Here is a 27,143-nt window from a genome sequence, read left to right as displayed (position 1 = left end):
TTCCACCAAGGGTCTGTGACGGTCCGTCACACCTGTGACGGTCCGTCCTGCCATTCCGTCACAAAGTTCAGAGAGTCGATTTTCAGTACCCAATTTCAGATTTTCTAAGTGTTTTGAAACGAGACCCTGCGACGGTCCGTCGTGGGGTCCGTCGCTTCTGCCAGTTTTTCCAGAAATAAAGTCTGCTGCTCAAAACGACTAAACAGGTCGTTACAGAAACAGAGCAATGAAATTCGCAGAACAATAGAAAAAAGAGAATTGGATGAGTGAGAAAAATTTTTGTTTTGAGATAATTGTAAACTGGAGAGAGACATTTGTTTGGGAAAGGTATTGTTGCAAAATGTGGGTCTTAATGGAGGAAAATAAATAATTAGAATTGGATACATTTAATTTGCTATATAACTAAAATATTGACCTTTTTAATAACTATTTTAAAGTATTGTTGTTTTAAATAAATATGTTAGGGATTTTGACTAGTTAACTAACTTTCTCATTTTTGAAAATTAACTTAAATCTTAAACTTTACCATTTTCTCAAGCCCAACACTTTTTTAGCCTAAGTATTACAATCTCAAATCCAAGTCCATCAAAATCTATTTTAATCTTTACCTTCTTTACTTCACATAAAATAGTCAAACTTTCTCTTGAATGAATCACTTTATCCGTGTAATGATAACTCTAATATTACTTAATTGCTTGATTGAACTGACATTAATTTTTTTGTAGATTGTTCATGTATTTAGTATTTGTGTCTATCGAGATACGTAAGCCCTCAAAAAAATTATTACTTTCAAACAGAATAAATTAGAAAAATTGAACCAAATCGACAATAACCAAACTAATGGATATTTTTTTCGTTTGGTTTGATTTGGTTTTAGAAATTTAAAAAACCGACTAAAGTGGTTTAATTTTAGTTTTAATATAACCGATTCAAATCGAATCACGAACACCCCTACACTTACTGTAACGTAAATCTGCCCCCGCTTATATTGTAAATAATATATATTATAACAATACTATATTTATTCAACCTTAAATTACTATATTACAAAAGTTTTGTGTTTTTTCATATAAATATTTTGGGGACAATGAAGGGCCACAACTACAACTACAACTACAAGTAAAATGAGAAAAGTTGTTTGTAGGCCCATGTTGAAAGAGGAATGGTCACTTACTGTTATTTTGTGTCTCTTGGAATAACTATTGGGCCCATTTCCATGCTATATGGCCCACAAATACATATGGGCTATGACGCTACATAAGTGGACTTCACACTACTTGATAACTCCATTTGCCTTACTCTGGTGATGGCCCACAAAAAATAATAAATATATAATAAAAGGAGTCCGCATTTCTTTTATAAAAAATAAATTTTGTGTTTATGTATTTTCAAATACAAATAATTTTATAAAGATTCATTAGTCAATAATACTATTAACTAGTTATTTTAGAAGATAATGTTTTCACATAGTACGTATAGTTTCGTCACGCTGAACATGATGTTATATATATATATATACATACATACATATATATATATATGTGTGTGTGATTTTTATTTTTTAAAAAATAAAACAATTCGAAATCTCAGATCATAGTACTTTTTAGAATATGAAATTATGATCTCAAATCACATGTTCAAACATTAATATAAAATCATGATTCAAATACGAATACACACATTATATGTTAAAATACAAACTTAGAATTAAAGATAAATGATGCTTACTATATGAACAAACCCTTGTTCCTTTTATAAACAATTATTTGTGTTGTTTAAAAATAGAAAGAAGAATATTTGCGGTCACGAACCTTCAAATACTCGTAATTTTATAGACAATTATTTGCATATTTTCCACGTAATATGTATATTCTCTTTACGCTGAGCATAATTTTTAAAAAATAATAAAATCTATAATAATGCATCTATTTTTATAAAATATAAATTTATAGGTTAAATTTGCATACAATAAAGTAGTGATTTTGAATCTCGAAATATATTTGTTTGAGAATTTAAGTTTATGATTTCAAATTACATATCTAAACCTCAATATGAAATTGTGATTTAAAATTACAAATAGATAGTATGTGAGCAAATCTTTTTGTCTTTTTAATTGGACTTACTCACTTACCCACCCCTCAAAGTTCTTTAAAATAATTTGGCTTCTACACACTTTCTCAAGAATATATACCCAACTATAAACAATCTAATCATTTTCCTTCTTGATATATTATAACAATTAATGAAAGAAGATTAGGAATAAAAATATTATATAATACATATATAATAAGGTTATGGACACTACCCAAGATTGGCTCAACTACCCCTTGATATGATCTTTTATCATCTTGTAACAAAATAAGCCTTAATTTTCTCAAAGTGACCACTTTTCCTTCATCATATCCCAAAAACAACCAAATTGTCACACATACATCAAATCCACCTATATAATATTTCCTTTGTTTCAATTAACATAATATAAAATCAAATTATTTAGTTCAATTAATATAATATAAGATCAAATTATTTAGTTAAGATCGTGAATTTAGATTTCAAAATTTTAAAATAAAATTTTTATATTAAAAGATTAAATAAAACTATTACAACTCACATTTATTGACAATTTAAAATATTTAATAGATATAAAAAAAATTACAGCCGAAGAAAGACTTGTTTGCGTCTTGAAATTTGAAAAATAACACATAAATTGAGACAGAAGAAGCGATATAACATTTTATCCTATAATATCCGGGTTATATGCTCTTTTACCCCTATTTTATTCTGATTCTATTTTTCCCCTCAAGATAAATAATTTTTTGCGGGATATAAATTTATATTATTACATCATACTATTTATATATTAAATTTATATTATTACATCATAATATTTATGTATTTTGTCCTTAAAGAACTTATGTGAAGCTAGATATAAATTTGATACAGACCAATTTATTTTAAGTTAATAATAATTAAAGACCAGAATAAACCGTGCCATCAAATGATGATATCCATTTTTTTTAAAAAAAATAATCTCGAAAAACAACCACAATCTTCTAAAAAATATTAAATCCAAGTCACTTTCTGGGCCCATGCATAAAACCCACTAACGTACAATATAACATATATACACATAAGATATACACATTTCGTACTTCATCTTGTTCTAACTAATAAACCATTTTTTTGAGTTTTTTTCTCATTTTCTTGATCATGGAGAAGAGTAAATCTTTCCCTTATCACTCTGCATCTTACAAAGAAGCAAGATTTGATTTCGAGGATCGAACGAAATCTTTTAGCTTCAATGGACCCGTGGGGGGAAATTCTGAGACGAAGAGGAGGAAAAGAATAGCTAGTTATAACATGTTTTCCGTTGAAGGTAAAGTTAAAACATCTTTGATGAACAGCTTCAAGTGGATTAAGAGTAAATTCTCCGATAATTATTACGATTAGTGGTGTTTTTAATAAAAGGAAAACTTTTATTTATATTTTTCCCCTTCTTGATTCTCTACTTCTTCTTGATATTGCCATGTAACAAATGGTTTTTTTTTTGTATGATGGTTATATGAACATCATATTTGTGTAATGAATGGGAAGAATTAAGTCATGATTATTGTACATATATGTGTTTCTTGTACTCGTTTGGTTAGTTCCAATGAAGTTTAACCACAGCTTGAATTGCTAATTTGTGTTTCTATCTAATTAGTGACAAACTCAAAAAAATTTTAAAAATATTTACGATATACTATTTCTTACATTTCAATTTGTTTGTTTTATTTTTTTTTAGTCGATTACAAAAAGATTTTTTTGATAACTTTGTCATCCTGATTTTTCACGTAACATGTTTAATACCAATTGATTAAGGATAATATGATCTGTTTTACGCATTGTTAGTCTAAAAGTCTTTATTAATTTCTTAATTCCGTGCAAAAATTAAAATCAAACAAACAAAATTAGAGCACAAAAATATATAACTTTTTTTAAAAAAAAATTCATATATATAGAGTTTAATTATTTGGAAATGGACATGTCGATGTCTCCATTGCCCCACTAATGCTTTGAGCATTAACTTGACATTAATGGGATTACGTCTTAATCTTGAAAGAGATTGGAAATTATTAATTTGTTTGTAGCAAGTCAATGGGTGCTTCAATAAATAGAAAAAGAAAAGTAAATATGATCTGTTCTTATATAAATTGAAATAAAAAATTTAAAATTGAAAAAACAAATAAACAAATTACTACTCAGTAATTTAGGTATGGCATAAAATCTTTGCATATTGTATTTTTTTATTTCATCAAGTAATTAATTAAAATAATACACAATCAAAATCAACATTATGTCTGAACCAAATGCACGAGTAAACAATTAAATTAATTTTTTTTAAAAAAAGAGCAACATTTCTAATTAATTAATGGAATGGTTGCATTTTAATCCTTCAATTTTGGTGCTTGTGATATCAAACTCAACATATTAAGTATAATGTTAATAAGCTTTATTTTTTGTTCCTTTATGTAAAAAATATATATTAAAAGTATTTTTAGAATTATAAGACTCTCAAATATTGAATAACAATGGAATAAGTAATGTTTTGATTAATAATTCAATAAGTTTGTAAAAAAAAAAAAAAAGCAAGCAAAAGGAATAGAAAACCTAAGTGCATCAATTAAATTTATTAATTAAAGGTCCAATACAGTTGATCAAAGATCAAAATCAAAATTTACTATTAAGTAATTAACTAGTATCTTCAAAGCTAAATATGTTAGAGATTTTGTGGTCCATTAGATCATGATGATTTCTAAAATCAATGGTTGAGATTGACCTACGATTAAGACTTAATCTATTATCTTCATAATTTTTGGCTGCTTCAGTAATAGAGGCTAATAAAATTGGATAATTTTTAATGTTTTTGAGAGCATTAGGATGTGCCTCAGTTTTAGAAAATTGATTAATGTTTCTAAATTTGAAAAATGGAGTTGGTGATGGAGGAGGACTTTGATTATTATTATTATTAATCATGTTTAAGGAAAATGAATTACTACTAATTTCACCCATATCTTGGCTTTGGTTACTTGACTCCCCTTGCTTTTCCTGTTAAATCAAAATTGAGGAAAATTTAATCAGTTTCAGTTATATATACTGACAATATTATAAAGTAATTTTATTTTGTTATGTTTACTAAAAAAGAGAAATATAAGTAATTACATATAAAAATTAAAAATTAAAACAGATCATCTATTATACTATATCAAGATATAGTAATACAATAAGCATATATGTATTAAATCCAAATGCATGTAATAAATTTGTAATTTTTAGTGTACCGTTTTTTCGATATATGATGTACATGTTGAAATATTAATTAATTCAAATTTAAATAATGTAAAATTTATTAAAGGAAATATTAATTTTCAATTCAAAAGCTCAAAAGAAAAATATATGATTAAAGATAAAAAGATTATATTCCACTTATTATCTTGATGATGATAAAAATGCATATATTATCGAAACCTTACCATATATGAATGATAAATCCAATTATTTTTGGGAATGATTGGTTGATCTCCAAATTTGTTTTGGTAAGTGGAAGTTAATTGCCAACCTCATGTGTGTATGTTATTAATTGGTTGGATGCATGTGGAGGTATTTATGGCATTTTGTGTCCTATTTAGAGTGTTTTTTTTAATATTTTTTTTTTATTATTTAAAAGAAGTAGAACTATAGATGAGTTGGAAGTTTAAAAGGAAAAAAAAAATTGTCAAAAATTTTAAATGAGTATATTAATTTTTTTTTCTAATTAAAAGGGTAAAATCATTGTTGACTTATCAGCGATTTTATTCATATTTTTTTCTTTTTTTATAAAAGAAAATTGCTGCCGATGCAGCGATTTTGACGAATTCTTTTTTTAAAAAAAATAATTAAAATCGCTGCGATAGCAACATTTTTATGAAAAAACTTTTTTTAAAAAAATCACTACGTAGGTAGCAATTTTGTTCTGCCTTTTTTAAAATAAGGCATCTATTAAAGTAATTCTTTTTAATTTTCTGCAAATTATTTGTTTAAAAAAATTTGTATTATATATTGATAATTTTTTTTTATTTTGGACAAAATAAAAATTGCATTACAATTGTTAACAAATATTTCACTAAATGATTTATTTTCAAAAAAAAATCATATATATATATATATATATATATATATATATATATATATAAGGAATGGCGGGATTTTGTGAATTTTTTTCTTCGGAATATCGCTGAATTTTTTTTAAAACAAAAAATCACTGCCAAGTAGTAATTTTGGTGGAATTTTTTTAAAAAAAATAAGTTACTGCCAATTATTATTTTTAAAAATATTCGCCAACATTTAATACGATTTTAAGAAATAAAATGGTAGCAATATTTAAAAAAAAAATAGTTGTCTAGCTGCGAAGGCACCAAATTTTTAAAAAAGAAGAAAAAAGGTTTTATAGAAATCGCTAGCCTAACAGCGATTTCTCAAAAAAAAAAAGATTTCCTCTAAAAATTGGTGCCTAGGTAGAGATTTAAAAAAAAAAAATTAAAGGAAAACTCTGCATGGGCAGCGATTTAAAATTTTTTTTTTATGTAAACGCTGCATGGGCAGCAACATTCTTGTAAAAGTTCGGAGAAAATCGTTGGTAGGTCAGTGATTTTGCCCTTTTGATTAAAAAAGAAATTGAGGGAATTTTTGAAATTAATTTAGCCCTTTAGGCTTCGGATTCAACTATAGCTCGACAAAATTTACTTAACTAACTAAACTTTTTCTTTGTGCAACATGAATGAAATACGCCCTTACATTCTTTTTAAATTTAGAGGTATTTTCAAACGTCTTTAATTTTTTTTTATTAAGAGTCTCAATATGCTGCTACAAATATTTGAAACTATTTGCTATGCGATGCAGTAGATCGGTGTGTATCTAAATTTAGTTAGTCATATAAATAAGTGTTTTTAACGTTATTAATAGTTTAGAACTAAAACTAATGATTTATTAAATTTAAAAATTACGATAGGTAATTCAAACGAATAGAATGCATTTTCTTACAAATTCAAGAGAAAAAAACATAGTAATTAAAAGAAAAAAGAATTTACCTCTTTTGAGTTTTCAGAAATATTGGAGAGCAATTTTCTATAGCCCTCCCTATTTTTCTTAACCCGTTTGCCTTTTGAATCTCTCTTCCTGTGATGCAATTTATTTTTAATTATTTACTAATCATCATAGCAAAACACAAGAAAATAACTAACACACCATTTAGTTATTAGTATGAAAATATTATACATATATAAATAACACAGAAAGTAAAATTGCTATTTTCCTAGTTATAATATGAGTATTTCAAATAGAAATATATTATAATTATGCATTCCATTATTGCAGGGACCATAATTTATATAATAAGATTACTTAAAAGACTCAATTATCTTTTGTCGAATGTCGAGAAGAATTAAATTCCTGATTTTAACCAAAAAAAATAAGGGACCACAAAGAGACACCACCCAAAAATAAAGGAAAAAAGATAAAATAAATAACTTAATATTATATATTTATATTAAATATATAATAATGTCTTTTTGTGCTCGTGATTTAATAATTACTCCTTTTGTTTATTTTATGTGATACTTTTCAGATTTCGAGCTTCAAACAAGTCTAACTTTGATCGTAAATTTTCATAGATCTTTAAAATATTTTGAAAAAATTATAAATTATTGTGATTTATAATACTTTTTACATAGTTTTACAAATATATAAATTTCATTTCAAAAAAATTGAAGACCATGCACAAATTCTCAATCAAACTTAAATTGTTTGACTCTCGAAAAACGTAAAATGTCATATAAATGGAGATAAAGAATATCATCTTGTATGGCATGGGATTATGTCAATAAGACTATGATTATACTATTAACCCTTGTGACTATATTATTAATTTCGTGACATCTAATGTGTAATGATCTAACTTGCCTTGGTCCTAAAGTCTCTTTTTTGATGATTATTGTCTAAAAGGATAATTAATATACCTACTATATATAGAACAATGATGGAGCATATAATCATTTTAATGATCACATATGTGTAATTAATAATTATAGCATTTTGGAAAAGGTAGTAATTTATAATTATGTAAATATAAAAGTTCACAAAGAAAAATTAAGGTGAAGATAAAAGTTCAAATTTTATATATTTTTGAATCTCTAAAAGCTATTGATAAAATCGATCAATAGCTTAAAAAAAAGATTTTTATATTAACATGTTAGAAACTTAGATTAAAGATGTTTATGATAAAAGTCTTAATTGTCAATATTATTTCAAAATACGAAATTTCATTTAACTAGCACATGTAAAATCGAAGATACCTTGTGATATCAATGGATTGGGCCGGCCCATCTTCTTCCACTTTGAAAACAGGCAATTCGGAGAGCCCACATGCTAATGGGCTTGTTGTAAAGAACTAACACAATGTTCAACAAATTAAATTTTAGTGTTCAATAATATGGGTGCACATAATTATTTTCCTAGTCTTTTTTCAAATCACAAAATTTCTTAAAATTTATGGATTTTGGATACTTTCGAATACATAAGTGAGGGATGTATCAGAGAGATAGAATATTTGGATATATCACTGGACTTCTAGATATATAAGTGATACATAAGTGAGAGATGTATTAGAGAGGATAGGATATCCGAATACATAAGCAGACATCCGGTTACATACGTAAGAGGATGTATAAGCAAGGTGAGGGACATATCCGAGAGGGAAACAGAGATGTATCATCCAGAGGAGAGTGATATACCCGAGAAGAAATTCTTAAAATTCTTATAAATGATAAATCTTTTTAGAGATTATAATAAAATAAAATATGTATTTTGATAATTATTGTAACTTACTTCATTTTGAAGGGCAGTAGAAGCAGTGCCACGCAAGTGAGGCTCAACAGACAAAAGTGTGTATAAGAGGGGAAAAGCAGAATGAGGCAAATTGGGGAAAAATTGTCCAAAACATGGCTTGTGTTGCGGTGGTCTAAATGTTGTCGGTGGCTTCACTTTCTTCCAATATTCTTCTGTTGGTGAACCACATAACTTAAATATCTTGTGAAGTTGTTCAATCTGTATAATTTAATAAAAAAAAAGTTTTAATAATTCACTAATGAAAACGATATTAATAAAAAATATATATATTTTTTTACCTCATTTCTACCAGGCAAAATAGGTCTTCCAATAAACATTTCAGCCAAAAGACAACCAACACTCCAAAGATCAATTCCAACACTATAATTAGTGGAACCCAAAAGTAATTCTGGTGCTCTGTACCAAAGTGTGACAACTCTACTTGTTAGGGGCCTCTTTGTCTTTGTTTCATAGAAATTTGCAAGTCCAAAATCACCTATTTTTAGTATCCCATTTTTGTCTATTAGCAAATTGGACCCCTTAATATCTCTATGCAATATTCCTCTTTCATGACAATGTTCAAGTCCACATAACAATTGCTCCATGTAACATTTTATCTGCAACAAAATCTTATTTATATATTTGATCGTGTAAATAATATTTACATTATTACGAATCGTTTTTTATTGTCAGGTTTGAGTTATTCATATATTGAAATAGATATAGCTATATCATGTTTATTGATAATGTTTTTATGCGATGTTTGATTATCTTACAATCTCATCTAACAAAATTAGCCTTTACAAGTTATGAGTCAGTTTTTATTAACTATTATTTAAAACGAAATACAATAGCGATAAAGTCAATATTATTTTATCACTTAATAGTAAAATGCACTATATGGTCAATGAACTCACATTTCTACAATGATAAGATAAGATGTATTTCTACCACTGGACTATTTGTATGTTGGGTTTTAGCAAAATGTGAATGGAAAAAGAGAAGAGAAAAATGAAAAAGTGAGGGAGCTAATTTTGAAGGAAAAATAAAAAGTCGTTTGCAAAGTGCAAATAAAAAGTCATTTCTTTCATATTGGTAGAAGAAAGCAAATTGTTGTCCTAATATTAGGAAACACTTCCTTTGCTTCTTAAAGGGTTAAAGAAAAAGGTGTCCCCTTGCGCAGTCGTCGCTCGGCCTTGGACTTGATTGGTAATCTTTTTGGACAAAATTTATTTAATCAATTTTGTTAATCGATTGTTTTCTCTTATAAATTAATTCAGAATGTTAAATAACATAATTAATTTTGGCGCAGCGAAATTTATTTGAAATTCACGCGCAACGATAATATCAATTGATTTCTGAAAAGTCATTATTTTTTTCCCAAAAGATACATATTTCCGAAAAGTCGTTATTTTTTCCAAAAGACACAACTTTCTGGAAAAAGCGAGTCTGAACAAACACGTTTCTTGATGAAAATGGCTATAAATAGGAAGTCTTTTTCATTTTTCAAACACTGAATTTTTTTTCTATCTGCATACATTTTCTCTCATAAGCAAATTGTTCATCGATTGAGTTTGTGTGTGCTTGTTAATGTTCTTACGTTCGCTGAAGTTTGAGGTACCGCTACTTCTCTAACATGTTTATCGGTTTCATCTTGGGAGAAATTAATCTACAACTTCGGGTACAGTGAGGGAATTAAATTTCTTAAGAAAACACAGTAATTTCTGTGGACTCGAATTAAAAGTTTTCTTTCTATTTCATCTTATTTCTATTTTTGTATTTTTGACTAACCTTAATACAGATAACAACTTATTGATTTAAGGCTATGCTTATTTATATACTCTTTAATTCAATTTTATTTTTGTGAGAAAATCCTACCTTTAGAGGTTGGAGATTGATTTACATTTTTCAATTTTTGGCACAAGAAATTTTTTAAAACCCAACCGATAAGATTGGTTTTTGATAGTTTCTTAGTTGTGATAACTATACTCTATGAAGTAAGATCTCATGTCCTTAACCAGAATCTCAGGTTCTAAATTATACAAGAAAAACATTAAACAATTAGGCACTCAATATTATTGATTATGACATATATAATTCCTCTAAATTGTGCAATTAGACCTATTTTATATATACAAAAATTACTATAAAATGAGGAAAATAAGTAATTTTACTTACCTGAGGTTGAGTGAGTCTAATTCCTTGAGTGTGATTAATAAGTTTAGTTAAATCAGATGGCATAAAGTCAAATACCAAATAAAGACTATAATGCATTCTTGAAGTAGCTAATCCTTCAAGTTTTATAATATTTGGATGATCAAGTTTCTTCAATATTATAATCTCTCTTGCCATAAATTTCACACTCTCTGGTTCACTTGTATCAAATCTAACCTTCTTTAAGGCTACTAGTTTCCCACTTTTCCTATCTCTAGCTTTATACACATTGCTATATGTCCCTTGCCCTACCTGCAAAAAAATAAATAAAATGTATTAATTAAGGTAAATTACCAATTATTTTTTGCGGAGTTGATTTCCCATAGAGTTACTTAATGAATTTACAGTTGTGGTTTCAGAAAGTCACTTTCTTTGTTAAAGGGAATTGAAATTATCAACGACTATGATGACTATAGGTAAATCAAAAATATGACCATATGAGAAATCAACCCTAATTCTCTATGTAGTGAGCGATAGTTTATTTTGAGTTTAATTGAATCCAAATAATGTTTTATGTACTGAGTCTAGATACTTACATGAAACTTATAATTAAAATTTCAACAAATGTTAAATATTAAACTCATAATGTCAAAAGTGATAATGAAGGAGAGTCTTGAAGTAACGATACTAAAGTTGTTTATGTATGATCATATATAGCTCACATGTTCGAATTGTAGAATCAACTAGCACTGATATTTGTGTCAGGGTATAGATTGTTTACGTCATAATCCCTTAGGGTGACACGACCCTTTCTCAGATGTCCCCTAATGTGAACACGAGATGCTTTTTGTACTAGGTTATTCATTTAATGCCCAAGTGCATGAAATATTATATAAAGAAATGAAAATTTTAAATTTTAAATCCGAATGGAAATGAACTTACCTTATCTAGCTTTTCATATGAATCAGCAGTCTTTGGAACTAAACCAACCAAAACCTCTTTAGGAACATTATCAACAAGCCACTTAGGCCATCCATCTACCAATTGATCATCTCCTCCTATTTTCCTACCATTATCACTTATTATAACTCTTTGTAATTGATCAATTATTCCTATTTTAACTCCATTATTTCCATTTCTTTTCTCTTCGTGATCAAGTAGTACATGATTCCCTTCTTGATCGCGAATTCGAGACATATCCCTCATTTGTTGTTGTTCTCTTTGTCGTTGTTGTTTTTCAACTCTATTTCCTTTAACATAACTATTCTCATTTTTCATCCTCTCAAGTCTCTCCGGAGTGAAACTATAACCCTTGCCTACTACACAACCCATTATGTCCTTACACGAAGCGAATCTCACAAAATTATGTGGAATGATATGAGCGGTGATAATAACTATAAATGGCAAAAAAATGCTAGAGAAGTTTGAATTCTCTTTGTACATTTGGCCGGCAAATATATATTCATGTAATATTTGTAAAAGAAAAGTGTCATTTTCTTTTATTTCTTTGCTTTTATCGTTATGTAAAATAATATGGCAAAATAAAATAAAATCATGAATTATGTCCATGATTAGTAACCAAATTCTTTCTGTTTTATCAAGGAATTTCTCTTGTTTATGGAGATACATTTTTTGTTTAATTTGTAATAAAATAACAAAGTTTTGGCTAGTAGAACCTAGTCAAATTATATTATGGTATTATTATATACAATCTACTCTTAAGTATAAGCCAAATGGCAAAAATATTGAAGCAATCAAAAGAAATTGTGAATTCAATCCTTTTAATTTGTCGTAAACTTTGATTTTTAAACTCAACAATTAGAGGAATAAGGTCTAGTGCCCTCGAGGCTTACGTATCTACATGCACACTCTAGAAGAGGAACATTTATAGTTTACTTACGCCCAACAATGTATCTATATTTAGCGGTGGAATCAGAATTTTCGTTAAAAATGTTCATACTTTAATATATATATATATATATATATATATATATATATATATATATATATAAAGATTGATTACGAAATACTCATACCTTAACTGATTTTTACATAGTGCTCCAAGTTGTTCATGCTCTTTATTTGTTCAATATCAAATTAACTAATTACTATGCTAAATGAAATTCTTAAAACAAAAAATTACAAAATATCTATGGATAAACTAAAAAAAATAAAGTATGACAAAAATATTGACGGATAGTTTCATATTCATCAAATATGTAAAGTGATAACTGTAATTGGTAACTACAATTGCACTCGAGACTTCTATCTCTTGAAATGTTTTCATAATACACTCCTTATAAGCCTCTTTAAATACTTTTTTTTCTCTATATAAGGGCACCATGCAGCTATATGAGAATTTATCATCTATTTGATTTCGCAAATCATTCTTTATAATTTTCATTGTCGAAAAAGTTGTTTCAACTGTAGCAACAGCCGTAGCAACAGGTAGAAGCAAAGAACAAACGTAACCCAAAAAGAAATTGAAAAAATACCTAAAATGCCTAATCCTGGATTCGAACTTAGCAACGCGAGATCGCACACCGCTAGGTCATTTTTCTTCATTATATCAACAATTAATATATATACAAAAGTATCAATATTAATATATATATATATACTCGCAAATGAATAGCTCCTTGTCTATTTTTGTATTATATTCATCATCCAGCAATATGGACAACTATTCTAGACATTTTTTTTCTTGCATTGTTCGCTTTTTATGTAAAATTATCTCTTCAGTCTAATTCGTATCCTAAAAAATGAAAAGAAAGAAGGTTGGGTAAGTCCTACCACTATTCTTATTAACACTCTTTTATTTTTGAGGAATTTCAAAATTATTTAAAAAATTAATTACATCGTATTAGTTATTCCATTTCTTTTAATTTATTTATCTTATTTTTTTTGTTCTGTTTCAACTGAAGGTTTATTTTTCCTTTTTAACAACTTTTATAATTTTAAAACTTTTGACATGACATATTTAAGAGTATAAAATTTAAAAATATTTTAATAAATTTGACATATTTTTAATTTAAAATCATAAGATTAAAAGATCTTGTATCTTCTTTAGAACTTTATAATAAGTAAAAATAAAAACAAATAAATTGAAAGAATGGGAGTAGGACTTTTCTTTGGGCCAGCAGTTAGGATGAGGCTTATATCCTCCTAACCTTAGGCATATTACAGCTTAGAAACATTAATCAAGAATTATCGGTTAAATACAACCAATTCGGTATATAATTAATTTATATATGCAAAACAAATACCTATAATAGATATTGTAATTTGATTCTTTTCAAGATCTCATACATAATGAGAGTTTAATGCATAAAGATGCTTTTTTTATATGTCATAAATATTTATGATTCAGTTTTTTTAAAATTCTGTACAGCTAAACCAAGATACTCTTTTTTTATATGTCATAAATATTTATGATTCGGTTTTTTTAAGATTCTGTACAGCTAAACCAAGATACTCTTTTTTTATATATAATAGATATTTATGATTTAATTTTTTTTGAAATTCCGTATATAACCAAAGTTTAAGGCACCGATGCTTTTTTCATTTTACCGAGAAAAAAGTTACTGTCAAAGCCTCTAATGATTAGAACTTATAGAAAATTTTTTGCCCGGTCAATAGAGTATATATTGTCACTAATCATTAAACCATATGCATAAAATGCTTCTCCCTTTCATTTTAATGTGATGTTTTGTTTTAATTTGACATAAAATTTAAAAAATTAAAGAAAATAATTGAATTTTTTGGCATTAAGTAAAAGATATATCTAATGTACCAACATAGCAACATGTTCTTTTATCATGTATCTTTCTACCCTGCCTTTCTTTTCTTAAAAAATGGCGAATTACACCGAATTTTGCCTTCAACCAAGCCTTTCCGTTTCGAAATCGAGAGAGACCATTTTTATGAGAGAGGGACGAGCAAGTGACAGATTGGAAAAAAAAACAGGTAGGCCTTCTGAGCGGTCATTTAGGGGCCTTGTAAAAAAGAGAGTAGAACGAACAAGTTGAACCAAATGAAATCATCCTTTTCATATTCACATTCCAAGTGGATGGATTGGAAGAAATAATTTATGTTTGCGTTCTTTCTTGAACAATGAAATTAATTTCAAAAATCTCATAATTTTGCAATTTTACTCATGTTTTACTTTTTAAAATAAGTTAACTATATTATTTTATGACATTATGACACAATTTATTTAGGATTCGCAAATATTTATTATTAAAAAGAATATGGAGATGTGTGATTTACTAATGTATGGCCAGATTTCAATATCTTGTTTAGGAACTATAACACATGAAACTTTTATGTTCATTAAAAAAAAATTCTTTCTCCGTTCAATATTATATGTCATGGTTTTTATTTTTAGAGTAAAATTATAAAAATTGACTAATAATTTGAGATGTATTTTTTGATCATATTAATATGCAAAAAATTATAATTTGTAGTACTTTTTATATAGTTTTAAAATATCTAAATTTTTTGATTTTAAAATATCAAATTGATGTAATCTAATTTTGCATTGAAAATTAATCAAATTGACTTTCGATAAACACAATATGACAAACAATTTCAGACGGAAGGAGCATAGCTTAAAAGACTTCCAAATTGCATGTTCAAACAAATTTCTCTTAATACCATAAGAAAATACTACAAAATCCTTTGCCTTGAGATGGTGAAGAAAATGAAAAGCATAAATTAAGGCTATATTACACACAACAATACAAATGTATGTAATCACAAGATAATTTTAGAACTTTTTATGAACAATTCAGAGCATCATTTTTACTTTCAACTGATCAAGAATTTGATCCTCGAGCTGAGGAGAATTTTCTTCTGTTTATGGTATTCAATTCAAGACTCTACAGTTTGTTATTTAACGAACTCACTGAGGCTAACATTGTCCCCACCGCTAACGGGTCTCAAAATGGGCTGTCCGAGATCAAATGGTCCCAAAGAGTCTTCCTGCAAAGCAAGCATAGGAATGGACCATGTTAAGTTATACTGTGGACAGGAAGAAAAAATTCAGATGGAACAAGCAAAGTGAAAAGGAAGAAAGTACCCATTTGATGTTGCCCTTCAGCCCAAGGCTGCTGTCTTCATTGAGAACAACCCATGAACGAGAAAAGAGTGTTGTCTTTGGTTGCTGAGATGATTGATCCTGCATAATCAGACTTTGAGTTGTGCAAAAGAATTTGTAAATCCTTCCATGAGAATATCACAAAGTCGTGTAATAGTGATGCACAGCAAACAAGTTCAGGAAGCTCCACACTTAAAGACTTGATCCTTAATTGGAAGCAGTATTATCAAAAGCCAAAACTAATGTCAGTAAAAAATAAGCTATTTGAAACTAAAACCAGAAAAGATTACAGCAAACAAACCTCAGCAGCATTAGAGGATGATGGAATCCTGAAAGATCTTGAATTGTCAGGACCAGCTGTTCCACACAAACTTATGGCGTTTCCATTTCCTGATGAAGCTTTACGCACTGGAAATGCATGGCATGTCTCTTCAGCATCCAAGATAGACGAGTGCGATTCATGAGGTAATGACTTGGAAATTTCACGTTGTGAATTCATGCATGCAGCAACAAACGCATCCTGCGAGCTTGGTTTGTCCTCATTTCTTTGGTCATGTTTTTTTACTTTCTCCAGCAGGGATACCTCAGACAGAAATCCTCCAATGCTCAAGTTAGTGAAATTAAAATCCCAGGAAAATTTTGAGTCAATGTGGTGACCACACTCTGAAGTTTCTTTCCATCCAGATGTTTTTTTCGAAGCTAAATTGAAATCACTAATCTTTCCCTGAGAAGATGCTTCAGAAAGGAAGTTTCCTGTGCTAAAATAAGAACTAAATGGCGGTGGCTCCAAATCCACTCTGTTTTCTTGCTTCATTTCAGTAGACAACTTACCCTGCAAAGACGCTTCAGCCAGCAAAGCTCCAGTACTAATATCAGAAACCAACTGGATTGGCTGCAAATCCAATTTATTTTCTGAGTTGCTGGTCTTTCCTGGCATAGATGCCTCAGAAAACAATCCTCCAATGCTTAGGTTGGTCAAAATATCATTCCACGGATTCTCCATCTTTGAAAGGACATTCTGCTTTGTTACTTCATCAACCTGGAAAGGAGTATCAAATACTGAATTTTAAGATGTCTATAGCATTTTCCACTAGTAAAAAAGTACATCTACGTCCTTTGAGAGGAATTACCTCTACGGACTAAAATTTTAGTTAGACCAGTCCTAGAACACATCAAATATAATCACAGAGGTAGGGTAGTGGTTAACAAATGATCTTAGCCCCTCATATGTGGTAAGGGAACCACACCATCCAGCTTTTGTGGCAATAAGTTTGAAAGGTAATTTCAACAATTATTTATTCATATCTTATCCTATAAAGAATGTTAATTTTGATTATGCACACATCTCGAGCATTGAGTACTCCCCATATTGTCACTACAGCAGTTTGCTTGACCTACCACAGCCTACAGGTTAAGTAAACATGTTGTATCCTAGAGGTTGGTTCTGTTGTCAGCTTATGGTTCACGCAGATTGCAGGACAAGCCTACCAATTTCAGATTCAGACGATCCAAAACACTACTCCCTCCATCCACGTTTATTTGTCATGTGGCGCTTTTCGAAAGTTTTGACTAATTTTCAAAGTTAAATTAGATTACATTAATTCGATATTTTTTAAAAAAAATTGATATTCAAAAACTATATAATAAGTAGTATAAATTGCAATTTTTTGCATATCAATATGATGAAAAAATATATCTTAAAATGTTAGTCGAAGTTCATCATATAGTTTGACTCTAAAAATAAACCATGACAAACAGTAGTGGACGGAGGGAGTAGTAGAGTATTTTCAGGAACAAACTCTCTAACTGAGTGGATTAGGTATCCCCAGGAAAAAGGTATCACAATCCACTTTGATATGCCTACTTATCAAACAAAAAAGAGGTCCACCTTGTTAAGCATCAATGCAGGGGTAGAGGAGAAAAGGTATATCTTTTATTGTGTCTGCGAATAATTTTGAAGAATGGATTTTAAACTATAAAATAATAATTTAAGAAGTTAATGTTAGATTTAAGTTTTAATATTGACAATGAAAAGGTTAAATGAATTGAGCAACTACTGATCTTCTGGGACAATCATGAGAAGTTCTTAATAATGATGTTGTAAGGGGTCAGTCAACGAGAACCAGAAGGAAGAAAAATCAGCCAAAGATGTGTGGAAAATACGAACCGAGACAATGAAGGAAGAAGTCAAAAGAAATCAGAGGAGATAAAAAGAGCAGGCCAAAATGAGATGAACAATTTGTGCCCAACCTCTATATCATGATAGAAGACGTTACACGCAGAAGAAACAAGGCCAGATCAAATAAAGAGAGGCCCAAGAGTTCAAAAGAAATAAAAATCAGAAGCCAAGACTAAAATTGATGACAGCCAAGAATTCAACAAGGTGATCAAGAAAGAAGTCTTGACTCAAATAGTTGGCATTAAAGTAATCCAGCCAAAGCAATGAAAAATCCCTTGGGTTACTCAACAGGAAGCCCCACCACTGGTCGACTTGGGAACACTGAGCTGCATTCAACATGCATTAAGTCTCAAAGAAAAAGTTCAACAGCTACAAATTCAAAAGCCAGAGCAGAATAAAATACAGCTCTTTGATTCAAAAACATTCTGTCTTGTTTTTACTCAAGAACTACACTCTTGTGTAACAAATTGTAAGTGTACCTAATATTGACAGTAAAATAAAGTCTTTACCAGTATTAGTTAACCCAAGGAATCAGTGTGTGAACTAGTATAATAACATCTTTTGCCATTTTACATTCAAAATAAACTGTCTGTCCCTGACTCTATTTTTTAGTTCTAAATATTAAGTTGATACTTGTCTATCTAAAATCTGTAATATTTGCAAAATCTGTACCCAGACTAAGCCGATTAACCCTGCGATAAGTCGACTAATCTTTAAATCAGGGCACCCACACCCCTACCCATCTCCCCCCCCCCCCCCCCCGTGCTTCCGGTTAAGCAACCGGGGCATCCTGAGCACACGTTTCCTGGAAATTGGAAAACTAAAGATAACTAGACATGCCAAGCAAAGGATGTGCCTATCAAACATCTGTGTTTTATTAGAGTACACCTACAAATACATACATAAATGGAGAAAATACTAAACTGGACAAAAAAAATTTACTGTCCTGCAATTTTTTTTCTCCCCAAACCACTGCACATCAGTTTATTTAGCTTAAAAAGAAAAATCTGTAATGGGGTGTAATGGGGTGCATCTAATGCTTTGGGCACTCATTTATGAATTAATTAAAGCTTTTGCACTGGCAGATCTAGCAGTATCAATAGAACCGTCAGAGATTACAACGATCACAGGATATAGGGGGCAGCATTATTTTTCATTTTGTTCAACTTTTCAGCATAAGTTCAGAACTGAGAAAACTGAAATCAGGAAAAAGCCTAAAAGACTTCAGATTGGATGACTGAAAAGATTTACAGAACAAGAGACTAAGTGAAGGAATCAGACAGGCATAATAACTTACCATGTGATCAACCGGTATGTTCAAAGCCATATTCTGATTCTCAGTTACATTTGCATGCTCATTTTTGCAGATTGGTTCAAAAAGCTCTTCATTTTTCAACTTAGCTCCCTCCACTCTGTCATTTGCTGTGTCCATTGCAGCAGCAAAGATTCTCTTATTACCCCTTGATTGTGAATGCATAGCGGAAGGCTGGGAGATATCAGGTACCTCAAAAGCCTTGAGCTTAAGATCAGAAAACCAGTCATACCTAGAAAATTCGAGACAAATTAATACATTTTGATTAAAGAGATATATGTTAAAAAATGAAATCAGACCAGCCTAAAACCTTAAGCGAAAAATGGCAGGACTTCCTATTGCTGCATGCACTTCTCCTGCAGAAACATTGGTATCTTTAGAGCTCCATCTTTTCTGCGATGTTATGTTTTCTGTATTAGTATCATAGGGGAATAGAAGGAGCACCCCTAACCCCAAACTCGTAGAACTCCATTTTGTATTAAGGTGCTTAATCACTGATGATATCTTCTTCTGAGCACTTAAAGTGAGTTCCTGGAACGGGTTGCAGCCATCCTACCAAAAATACCAAAACAATCAAAAGTTACTCCTACTACATTTTATGCAGAGCTCTTAATGCGTCAATTCATAGATATACCTTCTCCAATCTCTGTCGGGTACTTCTATTTATTGGAAAAAGCTGTAGCTTAATCTTTTTATAAGAATTAAGCTGTTGACTCCCTTCTGCGGCACCCCCTTTTGTTGCAGGGGAACACGTTGTCCTTCCTGGAAGCTTTTGACAAGACACCTTAGCAGCTTGTAAGGGCAAAGTCACATCATTTTCCCCAGCTGAAAGATTTCTACATTCCCCTGGGAAGTAGACAAGAAAAGTCACATCCTCAGTTGAGAGACAAGCCAAACACAAGTGGATTTCAATCAGAACACTCAACATACAGCAACCAAACTCCCGGATCATGCAACTAATATAAACGTAAATGAGTTGATAAAAGAAAACAACTGTCTACAGATTCATGTCAGCTGCCTGACCTGCTGCTTTCAGATTCTGTCGACCAATCCTACATGTTGCTTTCTTTGATGCTACATTCTCCTTGTCACTGTATTTTTCATGAACATCACCTGCCTTTCTCTTCATACATCGGCTCGGTTTCATGGCAGCTTAGCTCTTCTGCAAAATAAATTCAGTAGCTGAGTATTGTCATTTAATTTACTTCAGAAACATCATTCATGTCATTCAACAAATTTTTTCTCTATATTACATGTCATTATCAAATCTTTAACAACAGAAGACTTGAAAATTTCAGTTCTTATAGAAGCACAAAAATGGTTAAATCAACAACTTCTTCTTGTAAAGTTGATAACTCCCCACAATATACGGAACTGCAAAGGTAAAATGGTAAGCAATAAGTAATCAGCCTCGCAAGTGTCCCCGCCCATAGGTCTAGCAATGGTTCTTTTCATCTGGTTTTTCAAAGTCGAAACTGTAGCAACAGGTAATCAGAAGTCACAAATAGTTCCTCGAGCAACAAAAGAATTAAGAACATAGATTAGGTATGTAAGTATCTCTTCGTTGAACTTATGCACCAAACTTGCAAATGAATCATATTCTTCCAATCATTTTTTATCTCACCAGTACAAGTTATCATAAGCCAAATACTCTCTCTGCTAAAAACGGGCATGGTAATGGATAATAAAGTATCAATAAGGGTGGTGGTAGGTGGATAAAAGTGATTCACCTTGCTGAGGTTTTTGGGTTCGAGGCCTAGGTATGGACAAGCATCACTTATCCTGTTAGAAAAAGAATATGGTTCCAAATTCCATGCCAGATTTAGGGCTTTCCAAGGTGTCATAAAACGTTTGGTATCACAATTATTATAAAACATAGGATAAGGTCCAAGGCTCCAAAAGTTACATACATTTTAGTCGTGAAAATAGCACCTAGAACACTTTCAAGCCCATTAATATTTTGACTAAAGCTACTAAATTTAGAGGATGGAACTAAATCTTTAGATTTGCAAAGAGAGAACGGTCTAATGAATCTCCTGTAAAGCCAACTTCCATGAACTTCCTCCTAGGCCTTTCATGGCTCTCTGTTCAAAGACCTCTTCGACTATTCGAGCCTTATAAAGTGGTCTTTATCCTATTTGTATCCTAACAAATTATAAAGGACTTCTTAATAATGCACCTTATAGCACACTTTTTTTACAACTATAGTGTTAGCTAGTTTGCGCCTACCTCGACTAATTTCACGCGGTACCTGCTATTTCCCACTAGCACAAATACTGGGTAACTCTAACCAACAAAGCTTGGACAAACAGGAAGAAATCAACCTGTGTTTTTACCTCTGCTATTGAACCTGAGACCTCAAAAAGTACCAAACTTGTGTTTCATTTTTTTATGACGCAAAATATAGCAAAACTGAACCACATCAATGGATTGAAACAACACAAATATTCTCACACCAAATTCCAACTAAAACTCTTCCAATCCCCAAATCAGATTCAAAACCATTAGTTCAATCAAAAGGCATCAAATTTCTTCTCTTTCTGCTTAATTCTAAAGCAGAAAAAGGTACCAAACCCATGTTCCTTTTTTTAATGAAGCAAGATATAGCAAAACTGAATCACATCAATGGATTGAAACAACACAGATATCCTCAAACCAAATCCAACTGAAACTCTTCCAATCCCCAAATCCAAAACTAACTTTTCAGCTAAAGTATCAACTATGGACCACAAACATCAAATTTGTTCTCTTTCAGCTTAATTTTCTGCATCCTCTTCCAGAAAAAAGAAAAAGAACGGAGCTAGGGTTTTCTTAAACCAACAAAAAAGAAAAACCGAATGCCAAACATTTACCAATTCTCGTTTCGATTCCAATCGAACATCTTTGAATTCAAAGTTCAAATTCGATTAAAAACCAAGTACTTTTACGCTTGTTTAAGCATCAAATCAATAGAATACAAACAAATCAACAACGCAGATATTCACATAATAATTCCGACTGAAATAAATCTTTAAAAAATCCCAAAAGACTCGCAATTCAATAGATTCAAACAGCAAGCAGATTCATAAACGAAATTCAACTAAATAAAACTGATAAAAACAGAAAATTGTTCCTTACCTGGAGATACAAATAGTGGGCGGGAATGAGAAATTTTGAGAAAACCAGAACAAATTCAGCGCCTATATATTTTATTTTTGAAAAAAATATTTCCCTTTTTCTCGTACAATTATTTATATGCAGATTTAAAAAAAAAAAACTATTTCGTTTGAGCTGGGCTTAGTTTAAAGCCCATTACCATGTGGACAAAGGCCTTATACAATAGCCCGAAATGTATTGAAAAATTACATAAACAATTTATTTTATAATTATCAATTTTAAGTATACTTTTTATTTATTACTATTTTTGTCAATTTTTAGCTATATTAACTTAGAAACAATTTTAGAACTCTTTTATTTTTTTTTATACAATTTTTAAACAAAGTAAAATGTATTCGCTCAAGTCATATCCTCTCTCGCTCTTTTCTTTTTCTTTCTCCTTCTCCTCGTTTCGTCTGTTCAAAAAATTAGGATTTTTATTTTTTTTTCCATTTTTTTGCACGAATTTTTATGGAAGAAGGTCTTAGAAGAAGTCCGCGTCTAGTGAGGGATATTGATACTTCGAATCCGAAAGTTTATCGAAAAAGTCGAAAGAAGCTTCAAGTTTCGTCTTCTACTTCTATGGATGAAGTTCCAAGTTTTAGTTTGGGAATCTCACAAATATCGGGGGAGAAGAACAATGAGGAACAAAACAAGAAGCAAAAGAAAGGTAAAAAACGAGTTAAAGAGGTTAAAACAATGAAGAGATCGAAAAAAACATGTGTTACTTTGGCATCTACATCGAAGAAACTCGTTGACAGTGATGATGATTTTGAGGATTTACCTCCTCAATTTCAGTCAAAAAGTTTGAAAAATAAAGATGGATTGGAGAAGAAAAAGTCGGTGAATGATGGAAAAACACGAAATCGTTTACCCAAAAGTGTCATTTTACCAGAGAGTAGATATCCGGTATGTGCTAGTACTTCTTAGTTATTTGTTGTTTAGCAATGGTTGTATGTTGATTGCTGCTTGTTTTTTAGATGTAGTATGTGAAATTCATCTTTAATCAACTTTAATTCAACTTTAATTCAACTATAATTCATCTTTAATTCAACTTTAGTTTAACTTTAATTCATCTTTTATTCAACTGATTACTGCCTTTCTTCGACACATAGTATGTGAAATTCATCTTCATTCATCTTTAGTATGTAGTAACACATTTTTAATTCATGTTTAATGCATATGCAGGATCGTAAATTCTGGAAACATCCTGATGTTGTGTATATTTCGAGTAGGTGGTCATGTTACACTAATCATAGTGTCATTGAACAAATCAAACTATCTTTATCTGATAAACAACTTGAGTTGTTTAGGAATACATGTTTTGGGTAGTTTCTTTACCTTCCAAAATCGAGCACACAACTACAACTTATTCATTGTCTTATAAATATAGAGTTAAAACACACACCGGATGATGTGTTTGCTATTGAAATAAATAACAAAAAGTTATTTTTTGGTCTTAGAGAATTTGGGATAGTTACGAACTTAAATTGTGTTAGTGATGACACTTCTATCAATGTTCCCAATTCTAGATGTAGTTTGATGAGTAGTTATTTTCCGGAAAAAATCACAGTTCCAAAGAGTCATCTACGTGCACTGTTTTTAGCTAAAAAATTCATAGATGATGACTCAGCTGTTTCATTGGTTGTTCTATACTTCATTAATGATTTTTTATTTTCATATGAGGACAACAATACCAAATTATCAATAGAGATTTTTACCTTGTGGAAAGTGGAAAATTCAATTCATATCCGTAGGGTTTAGATGTCTACAAAAAGTTGTCTGATTCTGTGAGGCATGAGCTTAAGTCAAATATGTGTTTTTTTTGTATTAAATTGATTTTTTGATAATAATTTTATATTGAATTTTGTAGGGATTGTGGAGTTTTCGTTGCTGCATTTGCGGAGTTCGTAAGTAACGGTCAACATATTCTAAATCAACAAATAAAGGCAGACATTCTCCGAAAGAGATTTGGAGCTATATTATGGGAATATGCAAGAAGGAAGCAAGCGAGTGACCTTCAAAGTGAAGACGAAAGACCAGTTAGATAAAGGAATATAGTTATATTAGTTAGTAGGACTATGAAAACTATATAATGTAAAACAATTTGTAGTTACTATGGCTATGAAAAATTGTATTGGTCTATTTTGTAAGTCTTGATATTATATACCTAACTGTGTTGTTTATATGTAAGTCTTCTATTTGAAGTTGTTCCTTCTTTGTGTCCTTATTGATGTTATCATGATAATTGTTTCAGGATTTTCAAGTGAACAGAGCATGCTCAACACTAACCTTAAAATTTCCACAAGTGAATTAAACCTGAATTAAACTTGAATTAAATCTACATTACACAAATGGTAACAAGTGAATTAAACCTGAATTAAAGTTGTATTTATACAAATTCTAACAAGGGAATTAAACCTAAGCTAAAGTTGTATTACACAAATACTAACAAGTGAATTAAACTTTGAATGAAAGCTATATTACACAAATACTAACAAACCAAAAACATACCAAGCATAACCCAAATTTCCCAACCTGACAAATATACTCAGCAAGACATTTCCAAGCCTCAAGCTCAACTGGGTTATTCCAGTAAACTATATCATTTCATCTATATATCATATAAAATGTAACTATACACATAGAAACATTCCACTAAACTGAATAACATGAGATTGCACAACTAAAAAAGCATTCTATTAAACTGAATAACACGAGATTGTGGAACTAAAAATATAAACCATATAACCGAACATGATCCAAATTCGTACAGTCAATGAGCTTATAAAACAAACTACTAAAAGAAATTATTTTTTTATTCTTGATCATAAGGCCTGACATTTTTGCAAGTTTTCCTATTGTGATCATGTTGTCCACAATTGCTGCATGTAATTTTCGCCTTCTTGAATCCATCTTCTCTCAGTTGAGTATGTCTTTTATTTTTTGGCAGGTCTCTAACAGGCGAATTAAATTTGTATCTATTGTGATCATTCTTGCATATAAATAAGTCAGAAATTGAATTACACAAATGCTAACAAGTGAATCAAATATAAAAAGAAGTTATATTACCCAGATGCTAACAAGTGAACTAAAACTGAATTGAAGTTGAATTACACATATGCTAACAAGTGAATTAAACCTGAATTAAAGTTGTATTACACAGATGCTAACAAGTGAACTAAACCTAAATTGAAGTTGAATTACACAGATGCTGACAAGTGAATTACACATTAATTAAAGTTGTATTATACAGATGCTAACAAGTGAATTAAATCGGAATTAAAGCTGTATTACACAGATGCTAACAAGTGAACTAAAATTGAATTGAAGTTGTATTACACAGATGCTAACAAGTGAATTACACATTAATTAAAGTTGTATTACACATATGCTAACAAGTGAACTACACATTAATTAAAGTTGTATTACACAGATGCTAACAAGTGAACTAAAACTGAATTGAAGTTGTATTACACAAATGCTAGCAAGTATATTAAACCTGAATTAAATTGTATTACACAAATGCTAACAAGTGAATTAAACCTGAATTAAAGCTGTATTACACGGATGCTAACAAGTGAACTAAAACTGAATTGAAGTTGTATTACACAAATGCTAACAAGTGAATTAAACCTGAATTGAAGTTGTAATACACAGATGCTAACAAGTGAATTAAAACTGAATTGAAGTTGTATTACACAGATGCTAATAAGTGAATTAAACTTGAATAAAAGTTGTATTACACAGATGTTAAGTAGTGAATTAAACCGGAATTAAAGTTGTATTATACGGATGCTAACAAGTGAACTAAAACTGAATTGAAGTTGTATTACACAAATGCTAACAAGTGACTTAAACATGAATTAAAGTTGTATTACACAAATGCTAACAAGTGAATTAAACTTGAATTAAAATTGTATTACACATATGCTAACAAGTGAACTAAAACTGAATTGAAGTTGTATTACACAGATGCTAACAAGTGAATTAAACCGGAATTAAAGCTGTATTACACGGATGCTAACAAGTGAACTAAAACTTAATTGAAGTTGTATTACACAAATGCTAACAAGTGAATTAAACATGAATTAAAGCTGTATTTCACAAATGCTAACAAGTGAACTAAAACTGAATTAAAGTTGTATTATACAAATGCTAACAAGTGAATTAAACCTGAATTGAAGTTGTATTACATAGATGCTAACAAGATATTATACTTATTAGAGAAGAGAACTGAATACCAGACACTCACAGGAACTTGAATCAAACGAAATCTCAACATAAATCATCAAACAAAAAGGCAGACAAGTAACGTAAACATAAATCAAACGAAATCTCAACATAAATCCAAACAAAAAGAA

At 30.0% G+C, this 27,143-nt stretch overlaps 3 protein-coding genes across 4 annotated transcripts; 1 reads left to right on the top strand and 2 right to left on the bottom strand.

Moving 5' to 3' along the window:
- Positions 1 to 4,662: 4,662 nt before the first annotated feature.
- On the bottom strand, positions 4,663 to 12,404 carry LOC101248190 (probable serine/threonine-protein kinase At1g09600). The gene is made up of 7 exons (XM_010321622.4): positions 11,998 to 12,404; positions 11,080 to 11,367; positions 9,201 to 9,518; positions 8,902 to 9,120; positions 8,370 to 8,464; positions 7,107 to 7,194; positions 4,663 to 5,088 (listed from the first exon to the last, which is right to left on the bottom strand). Exons 1-7 carry the CDS (start codon positions 12,385 to 12,387, stop codon positions 4,732 to 4,734), a joined length of 1,755 nt encoding a protein of 584 aa, XP_010319924.4. The 5' UTR covers positions 12,388 to 12,404; the 3' UTR covers positions 4,663 to 4,731.
- Positions 12,405 to 15,681: 3,277 nt separating this feature from the next.
- On the bottom strand, positions 15,682 to 22,862 carry LOC101262510 (uncharacterized). Of its 2 annotated transcripts, none has more exons than XR_011220725.1 (8): positions 22,762 to 22,862; positions 20,668 to 20,806; positions 20,279 to 20,490; positions 19,955 to 20,196; positions 19,630 to 19,876; positions 16,455 to 17,192; positions 16,136 to 16,359; positions 15,682 to 16,038 (listed from the first exon to the last, which is right to left on the bottom strand). XR_011220725.1 is itself a non-coding variant. In XM_004237432.4 (8 exons), exons 2-8 carry the CDS (start codon positions 20,789 to 20,791, stop codon positions 15,946 to 15,948), a joined length of 1,755 nt encoding a protein of 584 aa, XP_004237480.1. In that variant the 5' UTR covers positions 20,792 to 20,806; positions 22,762 to 22,862; the 3' UTR covers positions 15,682 to 15,945. The 2 variants fall into 2 exon arrangements, 1 of the variants encoding a protein (XP_004237480.1); XM_004237432.4 differs by having other exon boundaries at positions 16,136 to 16,234.
- Positions 22,863 to 23,139: 277 nt separating this feature from the next.
- Positions 23,140 to 24,986, top strand: LOC104646971 (uncharacterized). The gene is made up of 2 exons (XM_010321499.3): positions 23,140 to 23,688; positions 24,653 to 24,986. The coding sequence occupies exons 1-2, from the start codon at positions 23,251 to 23,253 to the stop codon at positions 24,695 to 24,697; spliced, it is 483 nt and encodes a 160-aa protein (XP_010319801.1). The 5' UTR covers positions 23,140 to 23,250; the 3' UTR covers positions 24,698 to 24,986.
- The last annotated feature ends 2,157 nt before the right edge of the window (positions 24,987 to 27,143 follow it).

Source organism: Solanum lycopersicum, chromosome 4, assembly GCF_036512215.1.
Source record: "Solanum lycopersicum chromosome 4, SLM_r2.1".
NCBI classification, from domain to species: Eukaryota; Viridiplantae; Streptophyta; class Magnoliopsida; order Solanales; family Solanaceae; genus Solanum; species Solanum lycopersicum.
Note: the sequence above shows the minus strand (reverse complement) of the source record. Positions and strands in the feature narration are given on the sequence as shown.

Coding starts and splice junctions, on each gene's coding strand:
- LOC101248190 (XM_010321622.4), bottom strand. CDS start 12,387: ATGGGTTGTGTAGTAGGCAAGGGTTATAGTTTCACTCCGGAGAGACTT. Junction 9,121..9,200: donor TTTTGCCTGGTAGAAATGAG/GTAAAAAAATAT, acceptor TAAATTATACAG/ATTGAACAACTTCACAAGAT. Junction 5,089..7,106: donor TTTCTGAAAACTCAAAAGAG/GTAAATTCTTTT, acceptor TTGATTTAACAG/GAAAAGCAAGGGGAGTCAAG.
- LOC104646971 (XM_010321499.3), top strand. CDS start 23,251: ATGGAAGAAGGTCTTAGAAGAAGTCCGCGTCTAGTGAGGGATATTGAT. Junction 23,689..24,652: donor TACCAGAGAGTAGATATCCG/GTATGTGCTAGT, acceptor TGAATTTTGTAG/GGATTGTGGAGTTTTCGTTG.
- LOC101262510 (XM_004237432.4), bottom strand. CDS start 20,791: ATGAAACCGAGCCGATGTATGAAGAGAAAGGCAGGTGATGTTCATGAA. Junction 20,197..20,278: donor CCCGACAGAGATTGGAGAAG/GTATATCTATGA, acceptor TATTTTTGGTAG/GATGGCTGCAACCCGTTCCA. Junction 16,235..16,454: donor CATCCTCTAATGCTGCTGAG/GTTTGTTTGCTG, acceptor CTGATTATGCAG/GATCAATCATCTCAGCAACC.